Here is a 20,863-nt window from a genome sequence, read left to right on the forward strand (position 1 = left end):
CAACCAAATAAGATTGTTTTGTGTGTGAAACAGGCTGTTTGAATATTCATATACAGAGTGGTGATCCTCAGTTTTATGTCAGGTATCATACATAATATTTGTCGAATCATATAAGGCAGAGGCACAAATGTCACTGCCAGCCTTTTAGATAAAACGGACACAGTGAGATACAAGTAAACAAGTCCCCTCTCACATAAACACACTGATGCTTCCATTTTGGGGGCAAAGCTTTGCAGAGGAGACTGGAACAGCATAACAGGATTTTGTATGCTCGATTATGGTGAGCGGATCCATGCAAGGTGCTCCCTTTCTCTCTCCAGCCTCATTCAAACAGACACAGTCTCTGAGGAAAGTCTGCCCTTCGCCAAATCTCTTCCCAAACAAAACAATCATGTCCTCCGCATGTCCTCCAAGTGTCTTCTCTGCTTGACTTATTCTAATTCATATTCACTCACACATCAACGCCTCCAAACTTAAATGACTTATTAGATAGTTCACACAATTAAGTAATAAGGGGATTATGAGTGAATGAACTGATTTGTGTGAGTTTGACAAACACCAAATTTGAATGTCTACACAAGCTCACCTCTTGTAAAGATTGCTTGTGGCAGTGAGCATATAAACTGACCATCAATAAGTGTCTAATTTGGTAAGGAAATGTCACAGAAATATTTAATTTCATTGCTATTGACAGAAGTAGCTCATTAGTCAGATTGCTTAACAGTTAAATCCCATATTAACCATGCATACTACTGTTGTGTCCTTAGGCAATACATTTCTCTTACCATGTATCACACTGTATCAATGATGTATGCGAGTTTAGCCACAAATTGCCAGCCATACTTCACTCAGAATACCCCAGGGTTGCACTGGCTACAAGAAGGACCACAGAGTGTAAGGAGAAATGGACTAATGCATCAAACAGTAAAGCTCCATGGTACAGCTCTATATAAGACTAATTCATAGCCATTATTTAAATTTGACACCCCAAAAGTCAGAATGAGGTTTATAGTTCAGTCATGTTGAGCCTGTAACTAAATGATCAACGCCCTGAGAAAAGTTCTGAACTGTTTTCACTTGGGTGTCTCTTATTGTGCCCAATCCCTATAATGAAAAGTAAATGTTCAAAGAAAGTAATTTTGTGCCTTCAGAAGGACCCCGCCTTGTATTAGAGCCTAGAACTGTGAATACTGATGAGACAGCACTGCCAGATTTAGGCTGAGTGTCTAAAGAGTGTGTTCTATTTCAACTTCAGAAAGAGACGCCAAACTGACACACACACACGCAGACACACACACTCACACACTTCTGAGAAAAAGTAATCAAGGCTAAAATGTTGTTTGAGGCACATGTTGCTAAATAATAGCCCATCCATTAAAGCTGTTTCGCTCCTCTGCTCAGCACTCTCAACAGCCGGCTCACAGTGACAACAACAGATTACAGCTGCTTAAGGGAAGAGCAGCTAAGATGTCAAAGAAAGCCCCACGCATTTCAACATCAAACTTTAACTACAGTTGGAAAAGCATTTGCTTTACATAGTTATTTTGGAATTTTAGCTATAGATCTATGAGCATAACAATAAGTTTAGTTGCATTGTGCAACTGAATTTAGAAGATTAGTAAGATAGAAAAATCTTAAAAACATTGCAAACACAAAAAACACAAAGGCAAAAACATTAGAATCTGCTATATATCTTCAGAAGGACAAAGGTTTCTCAGCAGTTTGTTAACACATAGATTTTTTTTTTTTGGTAGGTCCCCGGAGACGTACTCTTTATATAAATGCTGGTTACATGATAATACATCTCAGAAAGCCTTGAGATGTATTTTTTTCACACTCTGTTTTCTTCCAAAATGCTTGTATCTCCTGCATTCCATGTGCACACACACCACTTTAGATAATTTGATGAATCAGGATATGAGAGGTAATGAATGTAAGTGGATTAGTTTAGCTTTAAATTAGACAAGAGTGGTCTCCTTGTAGATGAAGGGAAATTACATTATAGTTCAGGCAGCCAAAAATGACTGGCAAAAGGAGCAGCATTAAACTGTAAAGGCCAAGTGCAAAGGGGATGTTTAAAAGAAGATCTTCTTGGATTCTCTGTGTACTTGTATTTTGAACTTTCCAAGTGGCCAAACTATGTACCATTCACATAAGACACGTACGTCACCAAATAAGTACTGGACAGCCTTAGTCCCTGCTTTATAATGACTACTTCATTTTAGCAACATCATTTTCTAGTGAATGGTAATTTTTTTAAAGCTAATGTAATCTGCTCTCAGCTTCCCAATATTTTGACATATAAATAATAACCACTGAACAACAAAACTTTCTTTGGAGCTGTATCAAATCTTCTTAAGTCCTCCCAATAGCTCACCGTCATGTATTATAAAAGTGAGTGATTATAAAAACTCCTTCGGCATTTGCAAAACGTAGTTATTATACAATGTGTAAATTTCATAACTTTTCTACTGCTGTCCTTCCTTGAATCAAATAATCAAAAGAATCTTATTATATTATTGTATTATACTATGTCATACTGTATTATATTATGCATTGTAGCCATATGCGTGCTGTCTGGGAGGTGGTGCAACATCAATATGCAGTACTTGTAAAATTTTAAAGGCCAGGATCATGCTATAGTACTCTTTTATGCATGCATTTGAAATCTAAAGGTCATCTAAAGGTAAAAGCTGCCTTTACTCATGGGAGCCCACATCTCAGCATGTCCACCTGTGATTAGTTGAATTACTTCTGGTGCGTGTGATTCATCTCTTCCTTGACCCTTAAATATTAACACATCACCTCAGAATCAGCATCAGACAGTCCTCCTCTCTGGTGCCTCTTTCCTCCTCTAAGGGCTCACATACTCTAGCCTATACTGCCTTTTCACACCCAGACTCCCAGGAGAACAAACCACTCATTGTCTGAAACTTAGGAAATAAAGGATGTATTTTTTAAGTACATGCAAAATGTACTTCAAGAACAATGAATTATGTTTTAAAGGTGTTCTGTGAGGATAAGAGGTAAGTATCAATATAAACCATGGACAAAAGAAAAATAGTTATTGGATGAGCTCTTGTATTACTCTTTAAATTAAAGGGACAGTCATCTCATTTCCTAGTTGGTCAGAGTATTGGAGGCGTGTGGAGACACTTTTTAAAATATTCCATTCCAATCCTTGTATTTACAGAGGTCGCTGGTGCTAGGCTAGCACATGTCAATGGTCATAGTTAGCCTGCCACTAAAAACAGTCTTACCCACTCCACAAAACACCCGAAGCAAATCTATTATTACGCCAGACTGTTGATGTAAATATCTGTGTTGATAGAATAATTTTAGAAGTAAAACCAACCTTGCATTTGAAGGAGTGGCAGGTTAACTATGGCCATTGACATGCACTAGCCTAACACCAGCGACCTCTGCAAATACAAAGACTGGATGGAATATTTAAAAAGTGTCTCCACATTTCTCCAGCACTCTGGCTAACTGGGAAATGAGGTCCTATGTCCAAAATTCCAAACTGTCCCTTTAAGTTCAAAATGAATAATAAGGTACATTTCATTGTCTTAGAGGTAGTAAAAATATTACCTTCAAGTCACTCAGAACACTTTATATTAAACAACCACTCACCAGTGTATACAGACACTGAGGGTGAGGCGGGTTAAGATTCTTGCCCAAGGACACAACAACAGTATTCTGTGGAAGCTGGAATTGCACCACCAACCTGTGGGTCAGTTAGTTTGACCACTCTACCAATGATGTTTTTATGTCAAGAGCAAGATTTGAACTGCCATCTTTCAAAGCAGAAGATAAGTCTTATGCCAACTAAAAAGTATCCTCAGGAGCTGTACCTTGGACTCCTTGATCTTGACAGCAATGACCTGTTTCCTCTGACGGATGATCTCCACCAGCTCATCACACTCCTCCACCAGCTTGGCTTCATGCATGGCAGTGTTCACCTGCACAATACACAACATACAACATCATGAGAGAGATAGATCACACATACTGTTAAGACATTATAATGCAATGTTTTATCCCTTCTGCTTATTGTTGCTGTCTGATTGAAGCCTGTGAAGTGTAAAATGGTATCATCACAGAGGAACACTTTGCAATGCGCTGAGCATCACAAACTTAATCAAAGATGCTGCTACCACCGTGTTCACCTGGATTAGAATCAAGCAGATGAAAAAACACATGTTGTCATTATTCAGTTGTCTATAAGCTGCTGCGGAGTCTGCCAAGCAAAAGATTAAAATACACTTTATGAATGAATAATACATTCTCCACCAAATGCATTATAGAATATATTTTTTTTGCAAATTGAGAATGTTAAAATGCCTCTTGTCTAGATTCACTGAGGTATTGCCAAGGTTTAATCGGTGATACTTTATATTTTAGTCTAAAGCTGCCGAGCTGTTTCCAAGTGCACTGCAAAGACCAATACAAATAGTGTATCAGAGAATATGTGTTTTTGTGTTACTACAGATCAATTCAGCATCTCAGAAAAAAAAAATCTACAAAAATATAAAATTGTGGTAAGAAACACTGAAATACTGAAACTCGGCAAGCTGTGCAGTTTGCTTTGCATGCTGCGTTTTCATAGTTGACAGAAGCCACTGCCGTTATGTATGCAGGGGCAGATGCATTGGAATGGAAAAAATATATTCTTCAGTATATTCCCACAAGATGAAGGAACACAGCAGGGTCTCTGGAGTCGTGCAAAATATCAATAGACACACAGCTGACAATTTCTTCAAGCTTAATTGGGACTCAAGATTGAACTGCTCTGAAGGCTGAGTAAAAGCTGGGTAAATTAGTCATACATGCCATTGTAAATCTGCCTTTTCAGGGATTTTCTACTTCAGCGGTAAATACTATATGTCACAAAACCCTATTTCACATAGTTAGGGAATCCACTGATCTCTTTACTGACTCCATGTGGCTAAAATAAGCATTGGCCCCATCACATAAAGTTCACAATCTTAATCATAAATCATTTAGTTTCTTCATTTTGTGATTATTATACAATAAGACAACTGAAATCTTTATTAATAATTTCAAGCAAATAGTCACAACATTCATTATTAACTAACTTAGCAATTCATTGAGTAATGAGGCCAAATCAAGAGCCTTTGAAACTGCGAGAGTCATAATTATCAAGGACAAAAGGTGAAGGTTTGCAAACCTTAAGAATATTAGTACTTCCTTCTTGTCATTTTTGGACTCTTGTAGTTTTTTCATGCAAACAAGTCCACAGACAAAAACTGTAAAACATAACTTCTGCTGGTGTAATTCCCTCATCTTACACTTTCTATTCTGTGGCTAACATCATATCCTGGCTCCATAAAGCTCATTAGATGATGCTGAGCCACTTAAGCCTCATTATTCACCCTCACACACTGTGCCATTCATTCTGTTAGAGCCCACTCATGACTGTGGATAACTAATTAAACAGGACAAATGCACAGGTCTGGGATTCAAATACAAACTTCATATTCACCTGACTCTAAAGCTGCTTATCGCTTTATTACCTGCCCACGCAAACAACAACACTGTCACCCCCAGCAATGGCTGGATCTATCAACCACCTCTGCAGAGGAACTTTGAGAAATATTACCAGGTGTGAAAAATAAAATAGTAGATTCAGTTTAAGATATTCCTTTGCATGAGAAGAAAAAATACATCAGGCAAGATACTTAACCAGCTTGCCTGTGTGAGTGTATAGAAATGATGGACAACACAAGTATCTGTCATTTTAACAAAACAAGTGTAAGTGAAGCTGTGTTTTAATATTTATGAGAGTCCTCTAACTCCCCAGGTATATTTGCAATTTATGTTTTCAGTTCACAGTGCACATTTTAAACACATCCAGAAGAATAGGTTGAAATATGAACAAAACTAATACAAGAATACATTTCATAACATGTTGTGGAGGTCTGAACTACTGGGTTAGGGTTTGTGTTTTGATAGTTGCAACAATTCAGCTAACAATTTCAAAGTTTTATACACGTCTAGAACAAATGCAGTATTGTATGTGTAAAGATTTGGGAGAACATAATAAGCTTAGTATGACCATCTTGTCCCCACTGATTTACAAGACCAAAACTGTGCACGGACTGACAGCATCATAACTCACTTTTTCATTATACACACATCCTCCACCTGCCACACTCCAGATGCTTTCAACATGGTTCATCCTGTGATGGAATCCAAAAGACATGCCACCAACGAGGTAAAATTGAAGCTGTTGCCATAGCGATTAACAACTTGAATCAAACTCTTGTGAACGGGCAAAGGTACACAGAACATCTTTACAAAACAGCTAAAAGTCATGTGACTGAAACCCATGAATACACTGATTGGAATAGTTCGTCTTTCTATGTGATAATGTGTTGACTTACAGCAGAAAGCTCAGTGTGTGTCTGGGCTTATCACACTTGCACAATAACATCACAGATTGAGGAAAGCACAGCAATTACTCGCCCACTCCTGCACAACAAATCCTAAATTGTTTTCTCTTAAAGTCAGAGCATGCTCATCTCCAGCTGACTGCATTGGTCACACGACAAGTTCAAACTATTGTGGAATAAAGAGTGAACAGAAATACATGCATATTAACAAAAATACATTTTCTAATAAACTAAAAAATGTTCCTCTAATTTTTAACACCTGAAAATTTTGTCATCTAGAAAACAATCAATATGGTTCAATTTGCCTGGGATCTAGAATACACACTTCTGCAGTACTTAAAGGGAAAGTTTAAAATTTTGGACATAGGGCCTCATTTCCTAATGAGCCGGAGTATTGGAGACGTGTGGAGACACTTTTAAAAAAATTCTATCCAGTCCTTGTATTTGCAGAGGTCGCTGGTGCTAGGCTAGCGCATGTCAATGGTCATAGTTAGCCTGCCACTAAAAACAGTCTTACCCACTCCACAAAGCACCCGAAGCAAATCTATTATTACGCCAGACTATCAATTGAATGTCTGTGTTGATTATAATAATGTTTGAAATAAAACTAACCTTGAATCGCATGAATTGTTGAGTGTTGAGGGACTATTTTCTCATATATCAGTCCGCCGCTGACAATCTTTCTATCAGGAAGTACAACTCGCTGCTGCTGCTCAGACATAAATCCTTCAAATGCAAGGTTGGTTTTACTTCTAAAATTATTCTATTAACACAGACATTCACATCGACACTCTGGCTTAATAATTGATTTGCTTCGTGTGTTTTGTGGAGTGGGTAAGACTGTTTTTAATGGCAGGCTAACTATGAACATTGACATGCACTAACCTAGAACCACCGACCTCTGCAAATACAAGGACTGGATGAAATATTTAAAAAAGTGTCTCCACACGTCTCAAACACTCTGGCTCACAAGGAAATGAGGCCCTATGTCCAAAATTTTAAACTGTCCCTTTAAGGAAGATGTGAGTCTGGTCACTCTTAAATCTGAATCGAGCTAATTGAAAGGTGATTGGTAGGTGCACAAGAGGACTGAAATAGATTACAGATTTCTGCAAAATCAATGAGTGATGCACTAAACTTTGCTAATCTGAGGAGAGAGAAATGCTATTATGCAAATGATAGATGGTCAGTGAGCTCCTTCATTTCACATGTGTCAATGAAAAAAAATCTGATTGCATGATCACGTTTGGTCTAGCTCACATAACATAATTGAAAAGACTGGAATCGGTCTGTATAAAAAATACAGAGAGATAGCATTCTGGATTTGCCTAATTTGAATACCTGCCTTGAATATACTATTATCTGATATATTATTAAGATTACATTGATAGAGCACTTAACCCTGAGTCAACATCGGGCACTAACACTGAGTCTGTTTTGTCAGTTATAAAATCTAAAATTATAAGATTATAAAGCAATTGAGAATGAAAGTTTAGCAGAGAATGAATCTTAGCCATGTGGCAGCTCAACTTATTTCTATACCAAACTTGTCCAGGACTTGTCCAAGAGTGCTCAGGGTCAAACATAGCACTTAACCTCTAGCTAAAACCAAAAGCTTCACACCTTGAATCAATTGCGTGTTCATTCCACTGCCTTCACTGGCTCCTGCTCCTATTTCTCTGTACATTGCCCCTCGGCTTTTCTATTCCAGCTCTGTGTGAACTGCCTCACAGCTTCAGCACCTCACAGACCACTCGCAGTAAATCCTGTATCTTCTTAACCAAACCAGGAAGTAGAGACAATGTTTTGAGTCGCTATCACATACATTTCTGAGAGAGATTCAAAACCTTTAGAGATGCAATAAAAGATGTCCATAATAAAAAAAAAAAAATGTGAGCGACTGAAAGAATCATGTTGATGTGGCAAAGAAATATAAAAATAAATTATCTATAAGTCTATAATAAGTTTACTACAACGTTTAGCTTGTTATGTTAATAATTGTTTTAGTGCTGGGAAAAAATAAAATAAATTATGGCATTAATCGCATGAGTTTGACTGCGATTAATCGCATGTTATACGCAAACCCAATTAATGAATTAAAAAGTAGTGAATAGCGCATTTTTATTGGAGATGTAAATGAAAGAGCCATACATTTGTTGTGCAAACAGCGTTTCTTTCGGAGGGGAACCCTCAGAGCCTTCAAGGTATTCTGAAGGCTCAAGAAAAATATTGAATACATTTTTGTACTACTATATTTTTTTCAATATTTTTTATTCAGTGAGTAATAAACACTACTACTAGTAATAATTTCTAGATCATTGTTATAAACTTGGACTGATATTTCTTGGGAAACAAAGGGTTAATATAATGGAATGGAAATGGCCAATCACAGTTTTTCTTCCAATGGTATCTGGGTAAATCAGTGACTGAGTATTGGACAGGATCATATCACGAAATCTTCCGGGCCTTCGTGAATACCTTGTAATAGTATTATGTAAGCGAAACCTCAGTGTCAAAAAACACACTGGACATCTCTATTTGGATGCCTCAGGGGTGTCTGGAAGAAGAAGAAAGACAAAGACCAGTCGGAGCTAGGAGCCCGCGGAAGCCCAGAACCCACGGCTGGTCCGGCCCGGCTGGAGCCAGAGGCTCGGACAAGTTGTATCTCATGTGGTTAGAAAAAAGTGAAAAAAGTGTAAAGAAAAGTCATCAAACTTAAAGAAATGCTTGCAGTGGACTTTTTCAAAATAAAAGCTTGCAAGCAACAGACGTTTACAATAAAAAAAACAACCACAAAAAAACAACAACATAAAAACTGCGTTGACGGCGTTAAAATAATTGTAGGCGATAATGAATGAATTAGTTAAGGCAAAATTAACACGTTAATGTGACCGGCCCTAAATTATTTATATGAATATGTATTCCATATATCCTCATAAGTATTTCAATAAAAAGCTTTTGTTTGGTCAGATCAAAATTATTAATGTTTTGATGACAAGGCAAAGAAAAATGTCCACTTTCTTGTCTCTATGGAGATGTTATTACTCTACTTGGGATGTTGCACAGTATTGCCAATTTGTGATTAGTACTATGCTTCTACACTGTGTTGCGTGTTGAGTTTTCTGATAAAAATGAGATAAATACAACTTCAATAAATATCATATTGAAAAGATGTCATTACTGAAAGCCAAGATGTTTATTGACAAAGAAAACCGACTGCAAAGTGCCAGCTCTTGATTATTATTTCCCAAAGTACACACAGAGTAAGCATAACAACTGTATTGGATTAGTATCAGCTAATGCAGATTAAAACAAACTAAAAATGGAAATATGTTTGTGCTATGATCACGACGCAGTGTATTTTGTGAGAAGCCTTACGCATCAGAACGCCATATGGCACCACCAGAAAAATAGACAAAAGACAAACAGAAGAATCTGGAGAGGAGGTAAAACGAGGCTAGAGCGCTGATGCAGGGATTAGGGGGCATCACAGGCATTCACAGTCCCAGCACAGAGCGATGGGCTTTGGTGTACATAAATGCAGACAGGTCTCTACTAATGGCTTAGAGCTCATTGTTTAATCAGGAGACACACGTCCATGCACTAAACCCAGCGGGCTTCTGTCAGAGTGACTTTTTTAATAACACTTTTAAATCTCTGATATTGGCACGTCTGCTGCCTGCTAATGTGGTTTCCCTGACAGACTGGTTTTTATTACTGCTAAAAGGTGTATTTGGAAAAAAGTTGGACATTTATACAACACAGTGGATAAGAGGAGCATTTATGGATAGGTAGGAACGGAAGTAGTAAATTCTGAGCAATAAACTGCAGAATTATGGGGAAGGTTTTGAATAAATGTTGCATCAGGGAGTGACATTTTTTGATGTTTTGAGTTCAATGTAGCGACTCAAAGGAACACTAATAGAGATGAGACAAATAGAATGATGTGATGTCGGCCACTGGCTTATTACAGACTGATAAATGCTCTTTCTCTTATTTGAAAATTATCAATAACATGCATTTGTTGTTAAAATATGAATGTAAATCACACAATACTTCTTATCTTCCTTAAATTTGAAAACAAATATGGCTTATAAATATAAGCAATATAAGCAATATATGTCTCCTTCAAGTATATTCTTAGTCTTATCTTTTGACATTTTGACATGTTTTATTGTTAAAGAAATAGTGCGAAACCCCCACTCAAACCTGGAATATTTTAGTTAACAATAATCTCACCAATGGTTTATTCAAAAGAAAACTACTTACTGTAACTTCCTTGTAAACTTATTTTTATATTGTTTAAAATCAGCTGCCCCCTCATTAAAGCATTGTTTAGTGTCTCCTTTTCTACGACTTTCTTTGAGTTACTTGAATAAAATCATAAAAACGTTTCTTCAGCCCTTGCACCCTCAGTGCAGCTTCAGAATCCCACATTCAAAAACAACCAAATATTGTTATAAAGAAGTTGTGCTGCTTTGAAAGACACATCCAGCTCTTCATCAATTCCAGCCGTCTTTTTCCTGAGCTGGAGGAGGAGAGCGCTCCCGGAGGAGAGAGAAAGGAACCCACTGCACCGCTGCCATGTGCTGACACACCGCTCACTCTGTGCTGTTTGATCACATCTCTGGCACAGATACAGTATGATGCAAACAAGAGGAAGAGGAAACCAGGTCATACTCACACAAACCTGCAGACTTTTTACTTTGCACATTGTTCTCTCAAATCATTTTATTATTTCCGATCTTCTACCTTTTCACAGTTTTCCAGAGTTGGATTTGTGGTTCCAGGCTATGCTCAAACTCAGTACCCTGCTGTTTCCTTCTGCTAACACGTCTTTTGAACAAAACATTTATTCTGTTAGATTTTTTTATGCTTATGGTGGTCTTCACTTCACTTAGCTCATGCATAGTTTACACTGCCACAATCAATTCCCCAGAAAAAATTATAATATTTAACAATAACAACCAAATTCAACAATTAATAATATATTAAGTGTCACTGTAAACAAATGCGTAGCATCAATAGACAATATAGACAACATAAAATACAACTTCTAGTGAGAAGAGGTAATGGCAACAAAAATGCATTGGTTTCTGTATTGGCAATGTATGTTGTCACATTTCAGATGACATTTTTGTTTTTGTCACATAATTTCAAAAGAAATGGGGGCAGGTACAATTTATCCACCATCTTGGCACATTTGCTATGCTTGAATGCCTCCTAAACAGCCTTCTCCACCTAATTTTCAGACACAAAAAGCACAACAAATTGTGAACATCAAATTATGATCCTCTCTCTTGATTTTTACAACTGATATACACCCTGATATAATGTTACAAATATCGCCTAGAAATTCTGGTTGCATCTAATAAATCATGGCCCCAATGGGAGAGTTTGTCTCCATGCCATCCGTCCTTATTTCTTTTTGATGAATAAATGATAAGTTGCTGTTGCCGCTGTGGCACGACTCTGTATGCGCACTGAGACAATGATGTTTTTTTCTTGCTTACTGATGAATGTTTCTTCTATTGTTAATAAATCATGCTGCAATCATTTCATTTTGATTAGCCGAAACTGTTGTTCATGGACCTTCGGAGCGCTTGGTGGAAAATACAGCTGGTGCTATCTAATAAGAACTGAACTGTGCATGGGGCATTTATTCTGGGGCCACCATTACTGTCAAATTGCACTGAGAAATGATGGTGGACATTAAGAGGGAAGGGTTTTAGAAGTATGTGTCACTGTGTATTCATGTTAGCGATGCTGCGGTAAGCATGAGCACCGTCTAGCCCGCTTGTACTCCTTTTTTTCCATTAAAGCACAGAATTGGCTCAAAACGAACAGGTCAACAGTGACAAGATTGGCGGAGGGTGTAATTTTCCGCAGACCGGTATGGGACGCAAGAAACACACCACTCAATGAATAAATCAACCTGAGTGAGTGCGGGGCAGAGCTGGTCTTTGAAACGTCAACTACACTCTCTCCTGGTAAAGTGGGTACTACTTGTATGATTATTTCTATCCGCTCATGTCACATACACACGTCTTAAAGCTGAAGTTCAACACAAGTAAGTACCCAGAAAGCAATGAAATCTGTCAAGGAATGGCCCTATCACGCAATACAAAATGCTGTGCTCCTAAAATGGAATCAAAGCTCTATCCATCACACTTGTTGGTTTTCATAGTCTCCTCTTTAGTTTGCAGCTTACTGTTTGTAAACATTTTGCTTTTCAATGTTTAATTACCAAGCTTTCATCATTCTGAAATCCATGGATCAAGATGCACAAGCTAGCCTTGGATGTGGCACTGTTCATAAACCTGGATCCATATCTGAACATATATGATTGAAACACTTTGATCAAGTGGTACCGATGCATTCAACTCCATTATACTTCTCGTAAAGAACCATAAAAGCAGCCTTACTGTGTGAAACTACTTAACTGTCTATTTTGAGATGATCAAAAATACCACCTGTGATTTAATATATTTTGGTCTTAAAAATAAAACTGTATTTTTTCTAAATTTCTGTCTAAATTACATAATGCATAGTTACTGAGTCTGAAACTGGTGACTGAGAGCCTCTCAATGTGGCTCTTTGTTCTCACTCAGTGTCTGGAGAGTTCAGGGCTCAAAAGGACAAGAGGTTACTCAGAATATAATACATGTCTTGTGCTCTGATTTGTTATTCTCACCACAGGTTTATTGTTCAGTTTAATAAGAAATGCATGAGAAGTGCCACTGCAAACAGCTGTGTGGAAACAAGTGGTGCTTACCTCTACCTGTTGACATATCTGGATGAGTTTGGCCATTTGGTTTTCCAGCTCACCATTCCTCTTCACCAGATTGGTCAGGTTATTCTCCAAGGTTTGCTGTAGACAAGAGGAACATATTATAAATGCTAATGGGAATCACAGTAAGGATAAACATATGCTCCATAATCAATATAAAAGTAACAAAAGTATTAAAGGGCCCATATTATGCCATTTTTGATCGATGTTATAATGCTGTTTCCTCGCCACAAATTTACCTGTGTTGTGTTTTGTTTCATTCACACATGTTTAGGACACAATCCCTGGGCTCTCAAACAAAACAAACTCTGTTACCATGTGATATCAGTGATACAGAAAGTGCTCCACTTAGTTTTTGAACTCCATACACGCTCACTCATTTGGATAATTTCCACCCTGCAATTGCCAATCCCTACTGAACTATGGATAAAAGGTAGCTGTTAACTTGAAACTACCACTTCATGGCATCACAAGGTCAAATAGAGCATTTTGAGCTTTGGGGATTAATAATAATGGATTACTCAAAGATATGTGAACGAAACAACTCCGGGTATGTTTTTGAGGAGGCAATAATATTAAAATGGCTTAAAGCTTACAAAAGTCAATTTTGTGTAAACAACAAGAGCAATAAATTAACATAATATCAATGCAAACAGTGTATTATTGTGGCGTGCAGGGGTGCAATATTTTGTTAGCAACTGTAATGGTGTCAAGCAATTTTCAACGAGACAGACTTGTGAAATACAGTATACTTGTAAAAGTGCATTTACAAGTGAGGTTTGTGTAATATTGTGTAGTGAAAACTGTTGATGACTGTGTATCTGATTTGAATAAACCTACATTATTAAAATATTACTCTGACTTATTATAGACTGTGTTGTGTACATTGTGCAACAAAAGCATTTTTATTTTATTTTATTGAGAACATTTAATCAATGTCAAACTTTAAAGCTGTGCCTTCAGGCTTCTCCATTATATTACATTGTTGTATTGCTTTACATTACCCATATTGAGACAGTGCAGCTTTGATTAATAGTCCAAGCCAATGTACCACTAGACTGTGTCCGGTGATTAAAACTAAAGACTGATTGAGTCCATTCTTTCAGTGGCCTCAGGGTCAGTGTATAACAATATTCAATCCCAGCCAAATGATTGTACAGCTGCGAATGAGAACGGACAACTTTTAATAATACAGTGAAGCATGACTGCTGTTTTTGGTTGGGGACCAACAATTGAACTTGGCAATATGTCTATGCAACTGCCATCATACATAGCAGGGTTCATAATAGGACAAGACAAACAGTGTTCTTGTATATAAAAGTTCTGATATTTTTTGACAATCAGTGAACAAATTTCTACGCTAAATTTAAAGTTACTGATTTGCATAACACACCTGGACACATTCAAACCATTAATACAATTACATCAAAACCAGACCCGCTTCACCTACTTGGACAAAGTAATGATCAAACAGTCATTATTGTCTTAACAGTGAAATGTAAAACCATATACAAAAACATAAAAAGCACACTCGGGCACATCACAAAAAGATAAAAGCTAGGACCAGGCACACAAAGTCAGGAATAGCACTGGCGTTTATGTGAAGCAAATCAACAATGGCTGTAACGACGGGCATCAAAACAGCAGCAACAAAAACACAGCTGTGCAGAAAAGAGGGACAGAGAGGCAGAGGAGTGCGAGGCGCGTGTTTGAAGTGGGTCTACTCATGCAACTGAATGAGACGGGGCACCTGGAGAGGAATGGGGAGAGAAGCCCAAAGCTACAGTGTGGAGGGTTTGAAACGGCACACTGTCTGGTGGTATATTCATATTGATTTAATATAGAAGCAAACACTGTTTCTTGTGACTAATTTAACAATTTCTGCAAGTTTCAGTTTACTCTGTGCATTTGCTGTCTTGTTTGTGTTTCTATTCTCTTTAGGGACAGACCATATTATATCGCTAGTGATATCTTGTGAGATTGCACATGCACTGCAGCTGATTTTGGTTGTGAGAGGAGCCAGGCAGACATTGTGGATAATTGCTACAGCTAAAGCCTAAAGTGACTTAAACACAGACTGTCGAGACTCTGCAGAGGCTCTAATAATGAAAGAGATAAGATGTGAGGAGTAGAAAAAGGTATACCTTAAATAGCCCGAAACAAGAACAAATAACTTAAAGTCAACGTTTAGTGGCCTTGTTATTAGGAATCTTACCTTTTAAATAAACATGAATATTTTAGGTCATTTCACCCTGCTGTAATTCTATTGCATTCAGACATAGCTGATTCAACCATGAAAGTCTGTAGCCTAATATACAGATACTACATTTTCTTTGAATTTAGGTGAACAGACAATGCAATTAGATCTTTTTTCAAGCAGGTTGGATGGACAAAGGCTGGATTTTGGACAGGCATAAACTGCACAGTTACTTATTACTCCTTGTGTCTGTATTATTACACAGGAATAGTTTGGTGTATTTCTAAGATGGTATGGCTTAAGGATGTATACCTATATTAGTTACCTTTCTTTAATCATGCAGTGATTAGGTCTGTCACGACAACTGTATCAACTTATCATTCAGTATAAGTTACATGGAAGAAGCATTTTTGGGGATCAGTATTTTGCGTGCGTACTTTTACTTTGTTCTTCATTGTTTTTCTATACTATGATTACATTACATATTTGTTAACAATATTGTGCATTTAGAATACTTTTTGGGGGATAATGCCAATTGCTTTATTGTTTGGTTTCAATATTTACTATATTCAAAATGTGTTATCGTGACAGGCCTACCAGTGATTTTATGTCATCTGCTTGATTTGAAACAATGGGAATATTTTCAGTGCTGCCTAACACTGAAGTTGTTTGTCTTACTAATTAAAATCCTTATTGCTTCCTGTCAAGGCCATGGTGAGCGGGGAGAGAGAGGGGGGTGGAGAAGGCGACCAGGGAACTCACCGCAGCGCTTGTCTTTGAAGCCTCCAATACTGCCTCTGACACTCTGCCCGGGCTCTGATAGGCCTACGGATACACAATCAACACCCAGCATTAAAAACACACTCTTACAAAAGTTTGTCTGGCTGACGCTGCTAATCAGACTTTCAATGTCCGTCTTACAAACTTATTAGCAATACTTTAATCTCTGTTGCTGTAGTACTAGTAGGGCTGCACTTTTTTTTTTTTTTTTTTGGCAATTATGATTAGATTTACTATGTATATTTAAAAAGTAGGATTCAGTTGGCCGTACACACTTTAGGAGCATTAACATTTCAGAAAATCCCATAATGACTTGATTTCATTTAGATGTCTAAAATACAGATACAAAGAAACCAAAAGAGGATATTTGTTCAGTGTTAAAGAAATTCTACAAACTGCTGGCTTTGCAATTTGAAAATTGCTCCAACTCAAATCGCGATATAGTGTTGAGCCCTACAGGTGCTGATGCATTGCTTTGTGCACATGGCTGAATTTGAAGAGTAACGCCAGTGCAAGGGGACAGACAGATGGGTGATTAATTAGCAAGCTGGAGATGAATCTGATGAATATATCTCGACACAGCTGGCTCCTAGGGGACCGAAGTGCAACGTGTGCGTCCTTTTCATACGCACATCTATTTCATCTTGTCCTTTCAATATTTATGATAGCGCTAGTAGGCCAAAGATGCTAAATAGATCTGGTCACTTGAATTAGCTCTCACATGGCAGGCAAGACAGACTGACATAGGGAGTAACTAGAAACAGCCAGCGTCAACAACAATTCATTATAAAACATACTTCAAAGTGAGAACCAGAAATAAACAAGGAGAGGGGAGTCTGTGAGTGACAGTGAGTGCATGCGGATTGATCATAATGGAAAGAAATCCTGTAAATGCATTTACTTTATTTTCCTGTGCCATGTGCCATACTTTTAATTTCATGAATAATACAACTTGGAGAAGGAGTGAACTAGAAAGATAAAATAACTTGAAGCAGATGGCACTCATTGGTCACAACTCCACGTTTGCTCTATGTAGCTTTCTGTCTGGACCATAGACTGTATATATAAATGGATATCGCTAAACTGCTAGCCGCTGCTTTCCAAATGGGAAGTGAGCATAAGGGTGCTTCCAACACTACTTCCAACAAAACTTCACATAAAAGTCAACAAAAACAGAAGAAACAGTTACATAAATATATATACAGATAACATGTGAAAGCTACAATAAGAATCAAGATAATCTGACTAGCTAGTACTCAATGCCAGAGAGAAAAGGTGAGTGTTCAGTCTTAAACTGCATTACAGACTGAGAGGATCTGACATGAAGAGGAAGGCTCTGTCACCTTTTGTCTTGAGCCTAGTTTTGGGCACGACCAACAGGAGCTGGTCGTCTTATCTCAGGGCTCTTTGCGGAGTATAGGTCTGCAGTAACTCCCTCAAACTGGACCCATAGACAGTGTTGGGAAGGTTACTTTTAAAATGTATTCCCCTACATATTACAGATTACATACCTCAGAATGTAGTTTGTAACATAATCCATTAAATTACTTAAAGTGAGTAACGTAATCTGAATACTTTGGATTACTTGATTTGCTGTAGAGAAGCAAAGACGACAATATCGTAACATAAGAAGTTTTGTCTGCTAAAAGACAACGAAAAGCCAAGACTTTATTTAACCGTATTAAAAATATTACTGATAGAAGACGAGGAGACATGGTCCGAGCGGCATGGTTTACTCCTGTTTTGGTCCTGTTAAATCCTGTTTTAGACCTGGTTTAAACATGGTTTAGACATGGTTTAGACCTGGTTTAGACCTGGTTTAGACCTGGTTTTAGTCCTGGTTTTAGTCCTGGCTTAGTCCTGGTTTAGTCCTGTTAAATCCTGTTTTAGACCTGGTTTAGACCTGGTTTAGACATGGTTTTAGTCCTGGTTTAGTCCTGATTTAGACCTGGTTTTAGTCCTGGTTTTAGTCCTGGTTTAGTCCTGTTAAATCCTGTTTTAGACCTGGTTTAGACCTGGTTTAGTCCTGGTTTAGACCTGGTTTAGACCTGGTTTTAGTCCTGGTTTAGTCCTGGTTTAGTCCTGTTAAATCCTGTTTTAGACCTGTTTAGTTTAGTCCTGTTTCCTGGTTTAGTCCTGTTAAATCCTGTTTTAGACCTGTTTCAGACCTGGCTTAGACCTGGTTTAGACCTGGTTTAGTCCTGTTAAATCCTGTTTTAGTCCTGGTTTAGACCTGGTTTTAGACCTGGTTTAGACCTGGTTTTAGACTTGGTTTAGACCTGGTTTAGTATCCAGCAATGAGTGGAATTATGACAGAAAAAAAAGAAAAAAGGGGGGGATATAGCCCCAAACGTAAAAACAGAAAAATACCACAGTGTAATCCATTTATTTCAACAAAGTAACTGTAATCCAATTACCACTCATTCAAACAGTAACTGTAACTGAATACAGTTACTCATAATTTGTACTCTGATTACGTAACTCCAGTACATGTAATCCATTACTCCCCAACACTGCCCATAGAGTGCAAACATTTGAAAACAATTAATAGCATTTTAAATTGCACTTTATATAAGACAGGGAGCCAGTTCAGGTTGCACAGCACAGGTGTGATATGTGTTCTCGTCTCAGTATTTGTCAGCAGATGAGCTGCAGCATTCTGGACATGTGTAAGCGCTGCAGGAGCCTGGTCCAACCCTACATACAGAGAATTGCAATAGTCCAGGCGCGATGTTTCAAAAGCATGGATAGCTTTTTTGAAATCTGCCTGTTGGGAGGTAGTCCTTTATTTTAGAAAGGAGGCTCAACTGAAAGAATCTGGACTTTATCACAAAGCTAATGTATTTGTCCAGTTTGAACATAGAGTCCACAATCACCCCAAGATTCCTTGATGCAGGGAGACAATAGGAGGACAGAGGACCAATCACACTGTCCTGTCCAAGCAGTGACTTGGTTTGCCCAAACACCACAATCTCAGTTTTATTTTGATTTAAGTTCAAGAAGTTTGTAATTGTAACATTTTTTAAAATGTTCATATAAACCTGATGCACATGATCCTGGTATTTTTAAGTCACTATTTTGTCAGTAAATAAAGTTCTATTCCTAATAGTGCTGTCATGCGAATAAAAAAATTGAGAGATTAATTAATTATGATCTGTAATTAATTAATCTAATTAATCTCTTTTTAATCTCACCTAAAAATTGCTGAGAAAAGCCTTCAATTTGAGGTATTTTCATTTAAATTCATTATTACACTATTGTGGCAAATCAAAAGACTGATATAGAACAAAAAAAAGTGACTTTATAAAGTCATTTACTGTTTAACAAATCTCTTCAAATTGTCTGTTGAGCCCAAGTCTCCATGAATAAGAAACTGTTTGCTGTAAAGTAGCAAAGACGAGGAAATCTGAACATAATAACTTTTGTCTACTTAAAGACAATAAAAAGTCCAGTCTTTCCTTAACCATATTAAAAATATTATTGATAGAGAAATGCTTTATATATGAGATCACTGGTTTTAGTCCTGGTGTTAGTTCTGGTTTAGTTCTGGTTTAGTCCTGGTTTAGTCCTGGTTTAGTCCTGGACTGGGTTAGTCCCGGTTTTAGTCTTGGTGTTAGTTCTGGTTTAGAGGCGCACAGGAGGAAGCGCGGTTTACGCAGCGTACACGAGAAAACGTACGCGGCGCACGGGAGGACAGCGGTGTCCGCGCAGTAACTACGGAAGGAAACGTGGCCCGTGCGTTCTCAGGTTAATGACGATGATGAAGGTGTGTGTTTGTGTTTGTGTGCGTGTCCCCTCATGTGGCAGGACAGTAGTGCAGACATCATGAGCCTATGCAGGTTGTTTTCACCAGTGACATTTAAGTTGTAGGCGATTTTATATTTGTTATTTTCTTTTATATCTCATGTTGGGAGAAGAATTTCCAAGACACGAATGTGTTTTTACCTGTGCACTGCTGCCTCTGTTCTACTGGCTCTTCGACGTCGTCCATTGTGCGACTGACGCCGCCAACGTTAACATGATGTTTACATTGCTCATACTGCACGCGTTTTGTGTGGGTTTCCGGCAATGAGTGGAATTACTGAAATAAAAAAATTTATAAATGTGTTTTTTTTGTTTGTGTTGTTGTCCCAACAACACATAAAAACAGGTTTTATAGTAAAGCAACTCGCAAACAGAAACAGTAAAGTTAGAGATTGAAAACGAGATTAACGCGATTAAAAAACATAACGTGCTAAATATGACTGTAATTAATTAATCGCAATTAACGTGATAATTTGACACCCCTAATTCCTAATATGCAACTCGACTTCAAATACGCTCCTATAACTGCTAGCCTCGTGAGCTTCATTTGACTGGAATCGAATGCTATGAGTGACGTAACATCTCCTATGGTCTATGTATGGCCTATGGTCTATGGTCCGCACTCCTGTTTTGCAAACCAATCATCCTGGTATACCACTTTGCCATCTAAGATTATTCCACATTTAAAGAGCAAATGATCAACCAAATCAAATTACTTGGCTACTCATTTATTATTATTATTATTATTTTTCACATGCACTTACTATTACTGGAGTAGGAAATGGGGTTTAACTATTCTTACCTAAAGAACAATATGCTCATCGACACTAAAGCTGAATGTTTATCGACAGCTCCAAGTCTTATGGTTTATATTGT

The 20,863-nt window shown here is 37.7% G+C and overlaps 1 protein-coding gene across 3 annotated transcripts in view; it reads right to left on the bottom strand.

Annotated features, from left to right (window-relative positions):
• Positions 1 to 20,863, bottom strand: part of mid2 (midline 2) — a 115,992-nt gene that overhangs the window by 24,107 nt on the left and 71,022 nt on the right. For 2 of the 3 annotated variants that reach the window (XM_055159531.1, XM_055159532.1), the window contains 3 exons: positions 16,166 to 16,228; positions 13,192 to 13,287; positions 3,855 to 3,962 (listed from right to left, as the gene is read on the bottom strand). In XM_055159531.1, the coding sequence (XP_055015506.1) occupies positions 3,855 to 3,962; positions 13,192 to 13,287; positions 16,166 to 16,228 (267 nt within the window). The remainder of the gene's footprint in view (positions 1 to 3,854; positions 3,963 to 13,191; positions 13,288 to 16,165; positions 16,229 to 20,863) is intronic. The other variant, XM_055159533.1, reaches the window with a different exon arrangement.

The sequence above is a fragment of the Boleophthalmus pectinirostris genome, unplaced genomic scaffold, assembly GCF_026225935.1.
Source record: "Boleophthalmus pectinirostris isolate CB_2022bp ecotype Guang Dong unplaced genomic scaffold, ASM2622593v1 HiC_scaffold_23, whole genome shotgun sequence".
In the NCBI taxonomy this organism is placed as follows: Eukaryota; Metazoa; Chordata; class Actinopteri; order Gobiiformes; family Gobiidae; genus Boleophthalmus; species Boleophthalmus pectinirostris.